This window comes from Miniopterus schreibersii (genome assembly GCF_964146895.1).
Source record: "Miniopterus schreibersii genome assembly, chromosome: 16".
NCBI classification, from domain to species: domain Eukaryota; kingdom Metazoa; phylum Chordata; class Mammalia; order Chiroptera; family Miniopteridae; genus Miniopterus; species Miniopterus schreibersii.
Window position 1 is genome coordinate 602,632 of NC_138116.1, and position 17,025 is coordinate 619,656.

Sequence of the window (17,025 nt, forward strand, 5' to 3'; positions counted from 1 at the left end):
AAGCCATAAATACAATGTTTCTCCAGTAACCAATTACCCAGCAGACTTATAGCTGGATGGTCCTTGCCTGAACCCATCATTACATTTGTGGGTGCAACATTGTAGCTTTCCAATTTTATCATTCCCTCTACATTTAATAGGCATCTTTTTGGTCAAGAAACGCTAATACACAGATGATGTATTTATAGAACTATACACCTGAAACCTATATAATTTTATTAACCAATGTCACCCTAATAGATTCAATTTTTTTAAAAAAAGAGCCCGGCCGGGTGTGGCTCAGCAGTTGAGTGTCCACCTAGGATCCAGGCGATCAGGGTTCGATTCCCGGTCAGGGCACATGCCCGGGTTGGGGACTGCAGCCGATCAATGACTCTCTCATCATTGATGTTTCTATCTCTCTCTCCCTCTCCTTTCCTCTCTCTGAAATCAGTAAAGATATATTTAAAAAGTAAATAAAAAATAAAAGAAAAAGAGCCTTAGCTGGGTTTGTCCAGTGGTTAGAGCATCAGCTCCCGGACTGAAGGGTCCCAGGTTCCATTCTGGCAAAGGGCACGTACCTGGGTTGCAGGCTCGATTCCCGGCCACGGTCGGGTGGAGAGTGCAGGAGGCAACCCATCGATGCGTGTGTGTCTCTCTCTTCCCTCCTCCTACTCTGAAAAGCAATGGAAAAATATATCCTCGGGCAAGGATTAAAAAAGAAATGCTTCCCCCTTTTTTCAAAAATTCTTAAATATTAATACGAACTCATGGATTCTTTTTCCATCCCATTAGTCTTTCTGATGCTCAAATTGATCCAAATTCAGTCAGTAAGCGCCCCCTCCCCTTTGAGCTGGTTCCTATGTTCCTTTTATGGGGGGGGGGGTATTTTTATATTATTTCAAACGTAGAAGAAAGTCTCACGCGCCACGCCAGGAACTCCCGTGCATCTTTCAGACACACTCGGCGTTGTTTACACGTTGCCCCATCTGCTTTGTCGTCTGTCTCTCTCCACATACATGTAATGTTTTCCTGAACCATTTGAGAGTAAAACAACATGTGTGCCTTGGCCAGCAAACACTTCTGTGCGCGTTTCCTAAGAGCGAGGCCGCGCGCCCATCGGACCGCCCAGCTGTTGCACAACTTTGGGAGATCGAACGTCGGTATCGCCTCACCCTCGGCCTTCCTGCTCCCTTTCGTCGACGTCAGAAACGTCCAGGGGATTTTTATGAGTTTATTTGACTCAAACTGATGACAACTGACAGGAAGCAAGATCTCAACAGATTGAGAAAAACGCTCCGGCGGACGGCACAGCCGTCCTACAGCTTATTTTACATGGTAGGTTCAAGAGAGGTAAGGAGGTCCCACGAAATCCGTCCATGGCAGGTCCGGGGGGCCGGAGAAAGCCAAGTGGGGGGAAACCTCTGGGATCGGATAGAGTAAGACAGAGACACACAGGCTTGTACACGGTCGGGTGCAAGATGCTTATCGGCTCCAGCACACACGCGGAGACGCTATGTGGGTAACAAGGTGACAGCGAGGGGCTCTGCGTTCTGTGCTCAGGGCGGGCCCCAGGGCAGGGCTCTGGGATCGGGAAACGGCCCAGGCATTTTTTTAAGGTTTGTTATCTTAGATGCACAAAGATAACAGGCTCACTGAGGGTAAAGACCGACCTTTGTCAGGGAAGCTGCAGGGCTCAGGGCGCCCTGGACGTGACCAGCAGCATGACCCACCTTTAGTCAGCACCTTTTACGCTGGCCGGACCGTTCCCTGTGGTCACATCCTGTCCCTGAGCTTCTGAGGCCTCCCCTGAGCCGGCCGGGGTTTGTCCACGCTTCTGACATGTTTCGATCATTTTCTGGGCACTTTCCCACTCCTACCTCCGCGAGGCTCACCCGGGACAGTCCCTGTGCCCGCCGGGAACCCGGCGTTTCTCAGAACAGCCCCTGGCCCCTTCCGAGGGGAGTGAGAGTTAGAAGCCAAGGTCCGGAGCGGAGGGTGCTCGAGGCCGCTGGGGTGCCCCTGCTTCCCGGCCCCCTCGGGACGGAGCTACGTCCTGAACGCGCCCGAGCGCCTTGCACTGCAAGCCGCCCCTCGGGCTCCCTCCTCCTCTGCCCTCATTCCCTATTTCTTTCTGGTTGAATTGCACGAAATTGTCAATGTTCGACCATTTTTGATCTACAAAAAAAAAAAAAAGGCAAATCTACATGGTTCACTCGAATATCCCTTTCTCCACAGCGAGAGCCCCTGCGTTCAGTATCGTGAAGACACTTATTTGCCCTGTTCCAAAGCACCCTCCAAATAGCTTCGGAAATGACTACGGCGATCCCACTACTAACCACAGACCTACCGAGGAAACGTCAGGATCGCTCGGTGGTTATTTTTGTCTTCAGGACACATTCCACTAAAGAAAAGCAGGGCATTGTGTTCAAAAGCCGCTTGAATTAAGTTTTTCCTTCGGTGCGGTCACGTCAACGCAATGCACAGGTTCATTTATTTCTGAACAGTTATATTCACGTATTGCTGAACTTTAAGGTCTTTTTCACCCTTGTTGATGATTTAATGTTATATTGGACTATACAAAACATCTATTTGATTCAAAAGTGGCGCCCGGCCGGGCGTGGCTCGGCGGTTGAGCGTCGACGACCTAGGATCCAGGCGATGGGGTCCGATTCCCGGTCAGGGCACAGGCCCGGGTGGGGGCTGCAGCCGATCAATGACGCTCTCATCATTGATGTTTCTCTCTCTCTCTCTCCCCCTCCTTTCATCTCTCTGAAATCAATAAAAATATATTTTTTTTAAAAAAAGTGGCGCATGTGAGACGAGACATAGCAGAAAGGATTCCTCCCTCCTCGCCGGCTCCGCTCACCCCAGGAAACCACCTTCTCCCAGGGCTGGGAGCCTTTGTTCTCACGAAGGTGAGCGGAGGCTCAGGATGGTCAGGGGCCCGGAGGTCGAGTCTTCCTCTCCTTCCCTCTTACACAACAGGTGACGGTTCACTGCAGCCCCCGTGACCCCGCCCAGGCCGCTCCCAGCTCTGCGCCCCCGCACAGCATGCTACCACCAGAGTGTCCCCGTGGGATGTAACATAGGATGGCGCAGGGTGTCTGGCACCCTCGGGTGTGGTCAGGGCACGAGGTCCAGGCTCCCCTACCTGGGCCGACCTGAGCTTTGCCACCTCCTGGCTGCCCGGCCCTCCATTCATCTGAAAACCCGAGGGGCCGCAGGGCTGCCTTCCCGGGCAGTTGGAGCCACACAGGACATGCTGGGAGCAGCGCCCCCCCCCCCCCCCCGGCCGGCTGTAGGGAGCCTGGGGCCCGTCCTGGCCCTCCTGACATCGAGTCGCAAGCCCCTCAGGCACCTGTTTCTTCATTTCCTCCCTCCGCCTTAAGATAAACCCGCTGTCTAGCCCTGGTGTCCCCAAGCCAGGGCAGGGCTCCGTCGAGCGGGTCTGTGATCCTCGGGGACCCCTCCTGCCTCCCCACCCCAGCCCTGTGCACGAGGCAGTCCCACATCAGGTTTCACTCGGTAGCCTCCAGGCGGGACAGACACCTGGGCAGGTAAGAACCTCAACTCACACACGTGCAGGAGAGATCACGCTATTTTTTTTTTTAATTGATTTTTAGAGAAAGGAAGGGAGAGAGAGAGAAACATCAATGTGACAGAGAAACATTGGTTGGTTGCCTGCCCCGCACACTCCCACCGGGGATTGAACCCGCAACCAACCGAGCCACGCTATTGACTTCATGAAATGAGTTTCTAAGTTGTTACCCCAACAGGGGGCAGAACAGTCACCACCCTGGACTGGGGCCCCTGCTCAGCCCCGAGTGTCCTTCTCTGAGAAATGGACGGTGACTCCCAGGTGGAGGGTGAGGGACCCGCTCGGACCCTCAGCACAATCCCCACCTGCCCCCTGACCGGCTCTGAGAAGCGACGCAGGGACGGGCCTGGAGAGGGCAGGGACGGGCCTGGCGAGGGCAGAGACGGGCCTGGCGAGGGCAGGGACGGGCCCTGGAGAGGGCAGAGACGGGCCTGGCGAGGGCAGAGACGGGCCCTGGAGAGGGCAGAGACGGGCCTGGCGAGGGCAGGGACGGGCCCTGGAGAGGGCAGAGACGGGACCTGGAGAGGGCAGAGACGGGCCTGGCGAGGGCAGAGACGGGCCCTGGCGAGGGCAGAGATGGGCCCTGGAGAGGGCAGAGACAGGACCTGGAGAGGGCAGGGACGGGCCTGGCGAGGGCAGACACGGGCCTGGCGAGGGCAGGGACGGGCCTGGCGAGGGCAGAGATGGGCCCTGGAGAGGGCAGAGACGGGCCTGGCGAGGGCAGGGACGGGCCTGGCGAGGGCAGACACGGGCCTGGCGAGGGCAGGGACGGGCCTGGCGAGGGCAGGGACCGCCACCTTCCAGCTCCCTCGGGCCCTCCCTCCCTTCCTCCCAGGGAGAGGCCCGACAGCTGTTCCCAGGATCTGCTTTGAATTAGATCGTGGCGTGGCCCTTTAAGAGAAGCATCCGCGCCCGAGGCCTGCTGCCCCCTTTGATGTCGCTGGCGCTGACAGGTTCCCAGGGGCAGATCTGAGGGTTTGTTTCTGCCTCCCCAGAGGCCACGTGCGGATCACAGGGCGGGAGGGAGGGTGGGCCGAAGGTCACATGGCCGGCTGGCCACGCTGGCCTGCAGCCGCTGTGGCAGTGAGCGCCGGGGACGAGCAGGCTGCACAGATGGGGCCCAGACGGCCTGGAGCTCGTTAGGGCCCAGCCAAGCCAGCAGCTGGGAGAACTGAGGAGGAGCCGCCTCCCGCCTCCCGCGGGCCGGGGCAGCCGGCTTCCCCTTCCCCTTCCTCACCTGTGCGGTGAACAGCAAGCACATCTGGCAGGTCCGGGAGGCTCCCAGGACACCCAGGAGGCCGTGTCCAGGGTGTGCAGGAAGCCCTCCCCTCGGTCCCAGGCCTGCCGTCCCCCGGCTCTGGAATGTGGCCTGGGCTGGGGGAGACTCTGACACTCCAGGTACCTAAGGCCCACTGCAGGCCGGCACCCAGGAGGGCCCTTCAGCCTGGGGCAGGGGTGCTGAGAGGAGGGTAGGTCCTGCCTAGTAACTAGTGAGGTCCAAGGCCCCCTGGGTGGGGGTGGGGAGAGTCACAGCCGAGTGACGGGAGCATCCAGGACTCAACTTCCGCCGGCGGCCCTGGGGGCTCTCACCCCTAAGAGAAGGGGGCTCTGACTTCCAGGTGCTCTCAATCCCAGGGCAAGAGGTAGGTGTGGTCCCTTCCACCAGGTGACCCCAAGGCTGCTCGTGCCAGGCCTGCAAACAGCCATCTGGTCCCCAGGAGGGGATGTCTCCCAGCATCAGGCCTGGGAACTGTCCGTGAAAGGCCTGGACCTGCCCCAGCAGTCCCAGCTCCCCACCCCAGACCCCGCTCCAGACAGCTCCAGGTGGGGGGCTTTGTTCATCAAGGATATGAGGCCAAGGGGGGTTCCTACCGTGGGGAAGGGGGGGCTCCGGGGAAACCAAATGAGGATTCAGACTCTGAGACTGCACGGCCTGGCCTTGAGGCCCCTCCCCGGCCCAGAGCTGAGATGGGCTCTCGGCTGTCTGGGGAGCAGGGCCTCCCCTCAGAGTAAGCGGGGGGGGGGGGCCTGCCCTGCTTCCCTGCCCTCCTGTGCCTCAGACGCCAGCAGCTGGGGCTCGGAGCCGCCCAGGTGGCTGTGCGAGGCGGGGCGGGTGAGACCGGCAGGCAACAGCTGGTCCCCAGACGACAGGCAGCTGCTGGAGCCCAGAGCCGCCTGCCCTCGGGCTCAGGGCCCTCGGGGGCCCCAGGAGGGAGCGGCCATGTGGCGTGGGGCAGTCCCACGTCCACTCAAGGGCCCTGCGCCTGGAGCTGCTGGGCACTGCGACGCTCCGAAGGCCGGGTAACCGGTCTGTCAGAGCCTGAGCAGCGTCCCAGGCGGGACCCCGTAGGGACTGACTGACCACCTCCACACCCTCCTCCCTGGCTCCCTCCCCCACGGCTTCGGCCTAGAACAGCCCCTGCAGCCCCGTCTGATACCTAGGACGCCCCCCGAAAGAGGCAGGCCCCCCTCAGGGCTCTCATTTCCCGGGGCTCCCTTGCAGCTCGGGACCTAAGCTTAGCCAGAAGCACCTGGCACCCACCTGAATGGGAACCAGGGAGCGGAGAGGCAGGAATGACAGAATCCACCCAGATGCGGCAGGGGGGCGGGGAGAGGGGTGGGGCAGAGAAGGCCGGGTCCCGTGGCCAGCGTCACGGCGTCCGTGGCCCGTTGGACCACTGTAGCACGACACCTTGGGACACAGTTCCTGCTGCCCATCCCCAAGCCTGACGTCCCACGAGGCCCCTGCGCCAGGGACGTCCGTCTACCTTGGGCCCCGAGGGATGGCCAGCGTCCACCCAAGAGCAACAACATTGTCCAGTACCTGCTCACTGCCCGACACACCTTGTCTCATTTCGTGCTCCCACGACCTGTGAGGCAGGTGCAGATGAGAAGGCCGAGCCTCAGGCCCAGCGAGGGCAGAGCCAGGCCCTGGGTGCAGATCTCAGGCTCGGCCACGTCCCTCACGTGCGCCCCACAGACATCCGTCTAATGAGCCCGCGGGGCACAGAACACATCCTGCACCCCAGGAGGGTGTCTAGGGCTCCCCCAGCCCAGCCCACCCCAACCCCCACACTCCTTTCGCCTGGCCCCACCCCACCCAGTCGCCTGGGGCCCTGTGCCCCCATGTCCAGCCCGCTGACCGTCACTGGTCTGACCCACTGGTGCTGTGGGGTTTTTTTTTTAGGGTTAAATTTTTGCGACATAAAACCACCCACCATAAAGTGTCCAGTTCCACGGCATTTAGACATTCTCGACGTTGGGCAACCACCAGAATCAATCTGAGAACGTCTTTGTCACCCCACAAAGAAACCCACGGCCCGCAGCGGTCACCTCCCGCTCCTCCCTGCGCCCCTGGCAACCACAGCCTGCTCCTGTCTCTGTGGACCTGCCCTCCTGGATGTTTCCTGTAAGGGGTCCTACAGTACGCGGCCTCCCTCCCGCGTCTGGCCCGTTTCGCGCCACTTGACGCTCCTCAGGCTCCTCCGTATCGCAGCCGGCGCCGGAGCTCCATCCCGGCTCCACCGCGTGGATGGGCCGCATGGCCTGTCGGCCCCTCGCGGACGGACGCCTGGGTTTTCCACCTATCGTGCTTTTGAGGACATACTCTGGGGGAACTGCCGGATCCTTTGATGCTTCTGTGTAACTGCGTCAGGACCTGCCTGGCTGGGGGACACGGCGGCCACACGGCCTCACCCCCCGGCCCGCCGGGCGCGGGTTCCCGTGTGTCCCCACCTCACCCACAACTGTTACGTCCCACGTGTTTCATCACAGTCACCCTCCTGCCGGTGTGAGGATGGGATGTGACCCACTGTGGTTCAACCCAGGGTCCCCCTCCTCCCACTTGTCGGGGCCACAGTGGCCACCAGGCTGGGGGCAGGCGGGGTGGAAGCGGAGGCCCAGCTCAGGAGACCCCGCCAGACCTGGGGGGGCTGAACCTCTGAGTGGGGGAGTCTGAAGTGCAGAGGTCAAGCTGAAGGCCCCCCCGGAGGAGGCGGGAGTGCGGGACAGAGGCAGCCGGTCGGAGTGGAGGGGACACCGTGCGAGCAGCCGGCCGCCCAGGGGAAGGCGGGAGGGAGACAGGCGGGGAGCTTGGGGGGCTGGGCCTGAGCGCCTCCCCGCTCCTGCTGGTAGTCTCGCATAAACCCAAACAGGAACCCATCTGGGTCCAACGTGCAGGCTCCGTCGCATCGCGGCGGACGCCAGGGAGTATAATAGGCATGCTCTCCCGGTCCCGGAGTCCCGCCGGCAACCACAGCGGCTGTCCTGCCGCGCCGTGCGGGCACTTTCACGCTTGGGCTCCCGTAATCCCACCGCAGCCCTCGGATGGGGGACGGTCACCGCCCCGCTTTAAAGAAGAGGAAGTGGAGGCCCACAGAGAGGTCACGGGCCTCACCCGGCGGCGCCTCCGGGCCGGGAAGCGGCTCAGAGCCAGGTGGGTGCCCGGCGCGGCCCCTCCGCGGGCAGGCCATCCAGCCCGGAGCAGCATGTCCCTGCCAGCGACGTGGACTCACAGGCTTCGAGAGCTGGAGGGCTCTCGGGCAGGTTCGCCCCAATGCCTGGGTCCGCAGGGGTGGGGAGACCACCCCCAGATGGGGCCTGTGTTTGAAGCTCCTGCCTCCAGTGACCCAGGAGAGCAGCGTCCAGATAGGCCAAGGTTGTGGGTTCGATCCCCGGTCAGGGCACATACAAGAACTAACTAATGAAGGCATAAATAAGTGGGACACAAATAAAAATAAATAAATATAAATAACTAAGCTGAGCCCAGAACAAGGGGGAGGCAAGTGAGGGTTTCCGAACGAACAGAGCTCAGTCTCAGCACTTCCGTTAGCTTCTCTGAGCCTCAGTTCCCCTCATCAGGAAAATGGGCACAGCTGCCCCAAGAGCGCCCGTGGAGAGGACCTGCCCGCCCCGGCCTGCGGCGAACCCCAGCCGGGGCTGACCTCCAGGGCACCTCAGCGGGATCTCAGGCTCCGAGGTTTGCATCACAGCAACTCAGGCTCTGAGATGCCCAAGGGCCCTGCCTGCTGGGTGTGTGCAGGATGGGTTGTAACTTTCTAATCTCAGCTCATCACTCCTTGCTCCGGGCCAAAGGAGCCCTGCAGGCCGGGCAGGCGGACTACAAAGGCAGGGGCCAGGCCAGCTGTTGCCAGAGCCCCTGGCTGCCTCTGATCTCCTGCTCCGGAGACGCCGCTGGAGCCTCCCGGGGGACACCGCCTGCCCACTGCCCTGAATTAGGAGGGGGCTCAGGAAGCCCTGCCCCAGGTCTAGACTCCAGTCCCAAAAGGTAAGACCGTTTCCCGTCTCTGAAAGATGGGCGTAGTGGCATCCACGGGGCTGCAGATGGGAGGGGAAATGCGCCACGGTCTGCCAAAGCCCTGGCTGGCACCGGGTGTGTGTGGAGGGTGAATACACGCTTCTCTTTCTTTTGTTTCCCTGCCCACCCTGGGAAACACCTCCTAGGCAAACACCTGCCCCCCCCCTTTGATTTCTGACAAGGAATATCCTCTGTGCCCCCAGGTGCGCCGGGAAGGTGAGGTGATGGGTGCACACAGTGGTCCCTGGTGGTCACTGAGCCGCCGCCAAGCCCGCAGCTCTCCCAGCCGCGCCCCACCCCAGGGGCCGCAGGCGCAGGGAGAGGTTTGGGGGGGTCCTCGGCTGGCGCGCTGCAACCAGGGCGCACGCGGGGGAGATCCAGGACCCCAGCGAGGCCCGGCGGCCTCGGCAGATGGCAGCGCCCCTCTGGCCCCACCGCCGCCGAGGGCCGCCCAGAATCTGCCCCGCCGGCAGCGAGCGGGACGGGGCGCGTCCTCCGCGGCGCCTCGCGGGGAGCGCGGTCCCTCCCGCACGTCGCCGGGGCGCCCGGGCCTCGGGCCACACCTGTCCGCTCCTCCGGGAGGCCCCGCGCGCGCCGCTGGCGGCCCCTGGACGCGGAGCCCTGTGTCCGCCGCCGCTTTGATCCCGGGGGCCCCGCTGGATAAAAGTCCTGGGAGGCTCCGCGCCAGCTCCAGAGAGGGAGGCAGCCGAGCCGGGCGCACCAGCGGCGGGCGGTGCAGGGCGAGCGACGCCGAGGAGCCGGGGCCGCGCGGCCGCTCGCGGTGGGCTGCGGACCCGGGTCCGGCGCGCCCGCCAGCTGCACTGCGGGCCTGGGCGGCGGAGGTGAGAGGGACCCCAAGCGGCTCAGGGGAGCGCGCCCACCCTGCGCCCTCGGCCCGTCGGGCCCCGGCCGCTGAGCGGCGGGCGGAGCGCCCCCCGGTTCCGAAGAGCCCCGCTCCTGCCCCGCCGCCCCCTCGCCGTCCCGGGGGTGGGGGCAGCGGCGCCGGGCTGGCCGCGGCCAAGGGAGCCGCCGGGGCCGTGGGTCCCGCTGCCCCCCACGGAGCCGGGCCGGGAGCGCCTCCGGCGGCCGCGGCGGGGTAGTCCAGGCCCCTCCGTCAGGCTTGCGGTTTGGGAAGAAAAGGCGATGCCTCCGCCAAGAAAAGAGCGAGCGCGGTCCCCTCCCCCTCCGCCGAGCCCGGGCGGCGGCGGCGGCGGCACATCTAACGCGCGGGCACCCGGGCCGCCGCGGCCCCCGCAAACTACGCCCAGGCTCGGCCCCCGCCGCTCATTGGCGCGGGCCGGAGCCAGCGCACCCAGACCCTGCGCTGCCCGCGGCCGGCTGCGCGCGGAGCCCGAGCTGCCCAGGCCACGGCGTCCGGCCCCGAGCGCCTCGACGCCCACCTCCCGCGCCTCCGCGGCCCGGCCCGGCGCGGGGAGCCCCGCGGGCCGGCAGGCGCGGCGCGCGCCCCGCAGCCCCGACGCCCCCGGCCCGGCGCCCCCCCCGCCGCCGCCTCACGGCCGTCTGCTCCCCGCAGGTGGCCATGGGCCGAGGGGCGCGCGCGCTGCTGCTGCTGCTGAGCCTGCTGCACTGGGCCGGGGGCGGCGAGGGCAGGAAGACCTGGCGGCGCCGCGGCCAGCAGCCGCCCCCGCAGCCGGCCCCGCAGCGAGCCGAGGCGGCGCCCGCGGCCGGACAGCCGGTGGAGAGCTTCCCGCTGGACTTCACGGCCGTGGAGGGCAACATGGACAGCTTCATGGCGCAGGTCAAGAGCCTGGCGCAGTCCCTGTACCCCTGCTCGGCGCAGCAGCTCAACGAGGACCTGCGTCTGCACCTTCTGCTCAACACGTCGGTGACTTGCAACGATGGCAGCCCCGCCGGGTAAGCCGCCTCCGCCCGCCCCGACCGAGCGGCCGGCGCGCCCCTGCTGGTGGCTCCCGCCGGGCTCGCGGCCGCCTCGTCGCAGCGGCGCTGCGCCGTCGCCCCCCTGGCCCCAGGGGGAGGCTCTGCGCTGGACCCTCCCCACGGCCCAGGCGGTTCGCGCCCCAGGGGACGGGGCTCCCGTCGGGCCTTGGCAGGGCCCGGCTCCGTGACCCGCCGCGCGGGGCCTGGGGACCGCGCTTGAGACGCTGGTCCCGGGCCAGCCCGGGCACTGACCCCTCGGCCACCAGTGCCCAGACCCTCTGCTCGTGTCCTTCGGGCCCGGGGCGGGGAGATGGCAGTCCTCGAGTGGCCCTGGCTCCAACAGGAGGAGGCGACACAACGGGGCGGGGAGAGTCCCGCTGTACCCCCACCCCCATCCCCGGGGCTGCCGGGGATCCCAGCCGGCCGAGGACCCGGGAGGGGGGCGCAGGTGGTGCAAGGACCTGGGGAGCGGGTCCGATATACAGGAAGGATGCGAGGCTGCGCGTGGGGAGGAGGTCGGGACCCCACACGCCCAGCGAGTCGGCAACCCGAGGAGCGGGGCTGAGGCCGCGCCTCGGTAGGAAGGCTGCGACCCCGTCTCGGTGGCGCCCGCGCCCCTTCACGCGCGCGGCCCGTCCCCGCGCCCCCGCCCCGCGCACACTCCCCCCGCGAGGGCCCTTGGCACTCTCCAAGTGCCCCCGCGCGTCCCAGGAGGGTCCCGAGCCCTGGCGAAGACACTCCCCCCCCCGCGCCGCCCGGCCGCCGGCGCCGAGGTTACAGCCGGTCCCGCGCGGGGCGGGCCGTGGGGATTTTCCACGGACCACACAGCCCCTCGCCGCCCTTCCCCGACCCGCGAGCGCCACCTCCCGGGCCTGGCGGGCGCTGGCCGCCGGTGCGCTCCGTGCGGGTCGGGCCGCGGGCGCCCCCTGGCGGCCGGCGCGCGCCCGGCGACAGGTGGACCGACCCTGCCTCGGGGGCGGGGGCCGCACCCCCTGACCGCGCCCCGCGCGCCCTCCCCCCCTGCAGCTACTACCTGAAGGAGTCCAAGGGCAGTCGGCGGTGGCTGCTGTTTCTCGAAGGTGCGTCCCGGAGCCCCGGCGGCGGGTGGGCGGGTGCGGGCGGGTGCGCGGGGCTGTGCCCGCGGGCGGGGTGGGCGCGGCCTGAGCGGCGGGCTGTGCCCGCAGGCGGCTGGTACTGCTTCAGCCGGGAGAGCTGCGACTCGCGGTACAACTCGATGCGGCGCCTCATGGGCTCGGGCGACTGGCCGCGCACCCGCACAGGTCAGCAGGGCGCGGGCCCGCCCCGGGGGGGGCTCCCGGGGCTCCCCCTTTCCCGCGCTGGCGTCCCTCCCTCGGACAAGAGGCCCCACTCCGCCCGGTCCCCGGAGTCCCTAAGGTGGGGGTACCCGACCTGCCCCGACGGCTTCCTAGCGCCCGGGGAGCTTCCCGGGGCCGTCGCGGGGGGCGGGGGGGGCACAGCCGGTGTCACCTACTGGCGGGGCGTCCTGGCCGCGATGACCGCCTGTCCCTCACGTCCCAGCCACCTTGGCTCTGGCCCGCATGACCGCCCACCCCGTGGGGACCAACCAGGAAGCCCCCACGCCCGGCCCTTCCATAGCCCCCCCTTGCACACCCCCTTCCGCGGGCCCCCTGACTCCGTCCCTCCCCACAGGCACTGGGATCCTGTCCTCCCAGCCGGAGGAAAACCCCCACTGGTGGAACGCCAACATGGTGTAAGGGCGACGGGGGTCCCCCCTGGGCTTCCTGTTCTGGGGGGCCCTGCCCTCCCTGGGGGGCCCTTCCTGGGGCTCGCAGTGGGGGAGCTGAGCAGGCTCACTGTCCCTCTGTTGCAGCTTCATCCCCTACTGCTCCAGTGACGTCTGGAGTGGGGCTTCACCCAAGTCCGACAAGAGTGAGTCCCCTGCCCTCCCCAACCCCCCCCTCCCCAACCCCCCGGGGCAGGGAGGACCAGGCTCCCCGGGAACACAGACCTCCAGCCGTGTCACCCCCTCTAACCCCTAACACCCAGCCTGTCCCAGGGCGCCCGCTGGTCCCTGGCTGGCCTGGCCCCCGTGGGGATCCCCACTCCTGGCTGGTCCGTGGGGAGGGGTCCCCGGCACGATCGTGCACCTGACTCACCGCCCACCGGTGTACCCATCCCCTGGTACCAACCCCTGGCAGCCCCCCCAGCCCCCAGCGAGAACCCCTCCTCCTTCCAACCCGGCAGGTGGAGGCCCGGCTCTCTGTCGGGCCCCCCTTTAAGCCACCCCCCTTCTCCGAGCAGACGAATATGCCTTCATGGGCACCCTCATCATCCAGGAGGTGGTTCGAGAGCTCCTGGGCAAAGGGCTGAGTGGGGCCAAGGTGCTGCTGCTGGCAGGGAGCAGGTGGGCTTGGCAGGGGCCTGGGGGGTGTGGGGGGCGGACAGGCGGGCTCCAGCCTTGCCAGGCCTGGGCAGGCACCCACTGCAGCTGGAAACCCTAGAGGATGCTCGTGGACCCCATGGCTGTGGGCGTGAGGGACGCCTTGGACCCCCGTGAGCTAGGTGGCTGGTTAGCAGTTAGCTGCAGACCAGTGTACCTTCTCTGAGGCCGGGGATCCCCGTAGGCTGGGGTCTCACTTGGCCAGGGGACCCTTGGGGTGTCTGTGGCATGTTTGAAGGGCTAAGGCCACATAGCACATCTTTATTTTCAGGTAAGGAAGCCGAGGCAGATAGTGAGAGAGGGGAAGGGAGGCGGCGATGGGAGTTAGCGGGCAACCTGCCACCCAGCGGCCCAGTCAGTGCCTGGAGCTCTGCCAGCCCCTCCTCTGCCTCCAGGGCCCCGAAAGACCCACGGGCCTTGCCCTGGGCAAGGAATGTGTTGGCCGTTCAGGCGTTTATCAGGATCGCATGGGTTTGGGGCCAGGCGCGCCCTGGGGGCTGAGCATTCCTCCATCCCATCTTCCCTGCAGCGCGGGGGGCACTGGGGTGCTGCTGAACGTGGACCGCGTGGCCGAGCAGCTGCAGGAGCTGGGCCACCCGGCCGTCCAGGTGCGGGGCCTGGTCGACTCGGGCTGGTTCCTGGACAACAAGCAGTACCGGCGCACCGACTGCATCGACACGGTCACCTGCGCGCCCACCGAGGCCATCCGCCGGGGCATCAGGTGACCCGGGAGGGAGGCCGGGCTCCCGGGCGCCCGGGCGGCGGGCCTGGGGGAGAGCGGAGTCTGTCTGGGGGTGAAGGAGCCTGAGGTGGGGCCCAGGGCGAGCCTGACCTGCAGCTGTGGCCCAGGTACTGGAACGGGATGGTGCCGGAGCGCTGCCGGGGCCAGTTCAAGGAGGGCGAAGAGTGGAACTGCTTCTTTGGCTATAAGGTCTACCCCACCCTGCGCTGTGAGTGAGCCAGCTTGGGGCTCGCGGGGCACACGGGCGGGGGGACCTCCTGAGCCTCCTGAAATCCAGCCTGGAGCCCAGCCCCCAGAGGCCGGGCCCAGGCCACTGCCCTGAGCTGGAGCAGCCGGAGCCCCACCCCGTTTGCCTGGGACTCTCCAGGTCTCAGCACTGAGTCCCCTTGGTCCAGGGCAGACGGGGACAGGTGGGGGTGGGGGATCACTGTCCACTCCCGCAGTGAGGAGCCTGCTGTGGAGCTGACTCCAGTGCTGCTCTTGGGTGGGGCCTGGGCTAGCCCTTCCCACCCCTGACTGCTGGGGAGTAGTGAGGTCCCCGTGCAAAGACACATCATTCCCCAGCTTTGGTCAGAGTGAGCCCCTGGGAGCCAGACCAAGGTGGCAGTAGGGGGGTGGGCGTAACAAGGTGCTTCTTCGAGGAAGGGTGGGTGCTAAGGTGGACGCTGTGCGGGCCTGGCATCTGAGGGAAGAGGCCAGCTGGCCCGGGACTGGGGGACCCTGAGCCTGGGGTGGCGGTCAGAGTACCGAAGAGAGACCCAGCTGAGCCGTCCCCCGCCCCAGGCCCAGTGTTCGTGGTGCAGTGGCTGTTTGATGAGGCCCAGCTGACTGTGGACAACGTGCACCTCACGGGACAGCCGGTGCAGGAGGGCCAGTGGCTGTACATCCAGAACGTGGGCCGGGAGCTGCGACAGACGCTCAAGGACGTGTCGTGAGTGCCGGCCCCTCCCTGGGCAGCAGCCCACCTGACCTGGACAGAGAGCTCCCGACGTTTCTCTTTCTCTCTTCCTTCCTCTCCCTCTCTCAAGTCAATCAATAAATTAAAAAATTAAGAACAAGATGTATTTGGGCAGAGGAGAGACCCAAATTTAAAAAAAAAAAAAAAAAAAAAGCCCGGCCGGGCGTGGCTCAGCGGTTGAGCGTCGACCTAGGATCCAGGCGATCGGGGTTCGATTCCCGGTCAGGGCACATGCCCGGGTTGTGGGCTCAATCAGTGACTCTCTCATCATTGATGTTTCTGTCTCTCTCTCTCCCTCTCCTTTCCTCTCTCTGAAATCAATAAAGATATATTTTTAAAAAAAAAAAAAAAGGTACAACATTTGCCTGTCCGGGGTGGCCTCCCACCACTGCCCGGCTGGCTGTTCCCGGAGGAGGCGGGCGCCAAACAGGATCTGGAGGCAGGAAGGGACAAGAGTTAGCAGGGACGGTCCGGGCGGGTGGGGACAGGCCCCCGGGGGAGTGACTGACCTGTGGGGGTCGGGTGGGGAAGGGCCGAGGCGGGCCTGCCGCTCACCCGCTGTCCCCTCCACCCAGGGCCAGCTTTGCCCCGGCCTGCCTCTCCCACGAGATCATCCTGCGAAGGTCAGTGTCCCCCGGCCGCGAACCGGCTCGTGCCTGCGCCTCTCGCTCTGAGCCCGCAGACCCCGGCCACCTGCCCGCCGGCCCCCCCAGGCCCTGTACCCCCAGGCCCTGCGCAAAGCCTCTCGGCAGCCAGCCGTGTGGCAGGAGTTCAGCGGTAACCGGCTGGCGCCTGCTCTGGCCACACCCCGAGTGACCCCCGCCTGGGTTTCTGTCCGCAGCCACTGGACGGACGTCCAGGTGAAGGGGACCTCGCTGCCACGGGCACTTCACTGCTGGGACAGGAGCCTCCACGACAACCACAAGGCCGGCAAGACCCCCCTGAAGGGCTGCCCGGTCCACCTGGTGGACAGCTGCTCCTGGCCCCACTGCAACCCCTCGTGTCCCACTATCCGGGACCAGTTCACGGGGCAGGAGATGAACGTGGCCCAGTTCCTCATGCACATGGGCTTCGACGTGCAGACCATGGCGCAGCAGCAGGGCCTGGAGCCCAGCAAGCTCCTGGGGATGCTGAGCGGCGGGAGCTAGGGGTCCCGCCGGAGGGCCCCCCGCCACCTGCCCGCCCCTCCCAGGACGGACAGGGCCTGGCTGTCCTCCACGCCGGGCCTGGACGCCCACCCCCAGCAGCCTTCACTGCCCCTCTGCCTGCGGGAGGCCCGGCCGGACATGGTGGCTTCGGGACCCTCCGACGCCCGCCCCCGCCCCGGCCGCGGGGGGAGCCAGAGCACTGGATTCCCGGCCCCCAGCCAGCCCTGGCCTCTCCTGCCCTTTCGTATTATTTTATAAAGTGACTTTTTTATTACTTTAATTTTTTTAAAAAGGAAATTAAGCGAGAAATATATGATGAGCGATATTGTTTTGTAACATATATTTTTTAAATAACGATAAAAAAAGATAACAAAAGAGCTCCTCTGTCCGGACGTGTTTATGTGAATGGGCCGTGGGCCCACTTTGCACACACACCCCCGCTGACCTTCCCCCCAGGCCCAGAGTAGGGGGAGATGGGCGGGGCCCACACCCACCCGGGGCCCACACCCACCCGGGGGCCCACACCCACCCCCACCCCAGGGCCCACACCCACCCCGGGGCCCACACCCACCCGGGACCCACACCCACCCAGGGCCCACTCCAGGCCCTTTCACAGGCCCGTTTGGCCGACACGCGGAGCAGAGGCCTCAGCGTGGGGACAGCAGCCCACGTTTCTGTTTACTTTGCTGTCCGAGTGACATGCAGGGGACGCCCACAGCGCCGGCTCACAGCGCACCCCTCGGCGCTCGCACGCTCAGGAGGTTGTCACCGCCGGGAAAACAGGATCACCCCGGGGAACCCTCCCACTCAGCTAAGATCCTCTCCAGCCTGCGCCGCATTTATTCTTACTGGGGTCACGCACGGGGCTCGGGATTTGAAAGATGCTTAGACCGTGAGGGTGAAAACGCCCCCTGCGGCCCAGAGAACGGGTGCGAGTCCTTCCATGGAAGGTCCCGGAG

At 65.6% G+C, this 17,025-nt stretch overlaps 1 protein-coding gene across 2 annotated transcripts; it reads left to right on the plus strand.

Annotated features, from left to right (window-relative positions):
• Window positions 1–9,065: 9,065 nt before the first annotated feature.
• Window positions 9,066–16,424, plus strand: NOTUM (notum, palmitoleoyl-protein carboxylesterase). Of its 2 annotated transcripts, none has more exons than XM_081162513.1 (12): window positions 9,066–9,113; window positions 10,432–10,772; window positions 11,823–11,875; window positions 11,981–12,076; window positions 12,468–12,528; window positions 12,649–12,707; window positions 13,080–13,182; window positions 13,748–13,939; window positions 14,068–14,168; window positions 14,744–14,891; window positions 15,494–15,541; window positions 15,760–16,424. In XM_081162513.1, the coding sequence occupies exons 2-12, from the start codon at window positions 10,438–10,440 to the stop codon at window positions 16,064–16,066; spliced, it is 1,503 nt and encodes a 500-aa protein (XP_081018639.1). In that variant the 5' UTR covers window positions 9,066–9,113; window positions 10,432–10,437; the 3' UTR covers window positions 16,067–16,424. The 2 variants fall into 2 exon arrangements, with proteins under 2 accessions (XP_081018639.1, XP_081018640.1); XM_081162514.1 differs by having other exon boundaries at window positions 9,112–9,118.
• Window positions 16,425–17,025: the final 601 nt, after the last annotated feature.

What these genes read in the sequence shown, in the direction of transcription:
- NOTUM (XM_081162513.1), top strand. Translation starts at nt 10,438, where the DNA reads ATGGGCCGAGGGGCGCGCGCGCTGCTGCTGCTGCTGAGCCTGCTGCAC. An exon ending in AACGATGGCAGCCCCGCCGG is followed by an intron (nt 10,773 to 11,822) that starts GTAAGCCGCCTC and finishes CCCCCCCTGCAG; the next exon opens with CTACTACCTGAAGGAGTCCA. An exon ending in CTGGCCGCGCACCCGCACAG is followed by an intron (nt 12,077 to 12,467) that starts GTCAGCAGGGCG and finishes CCCTCCCCACAG; the next exon opens with GCACTGGGATCCTGTCCTCC.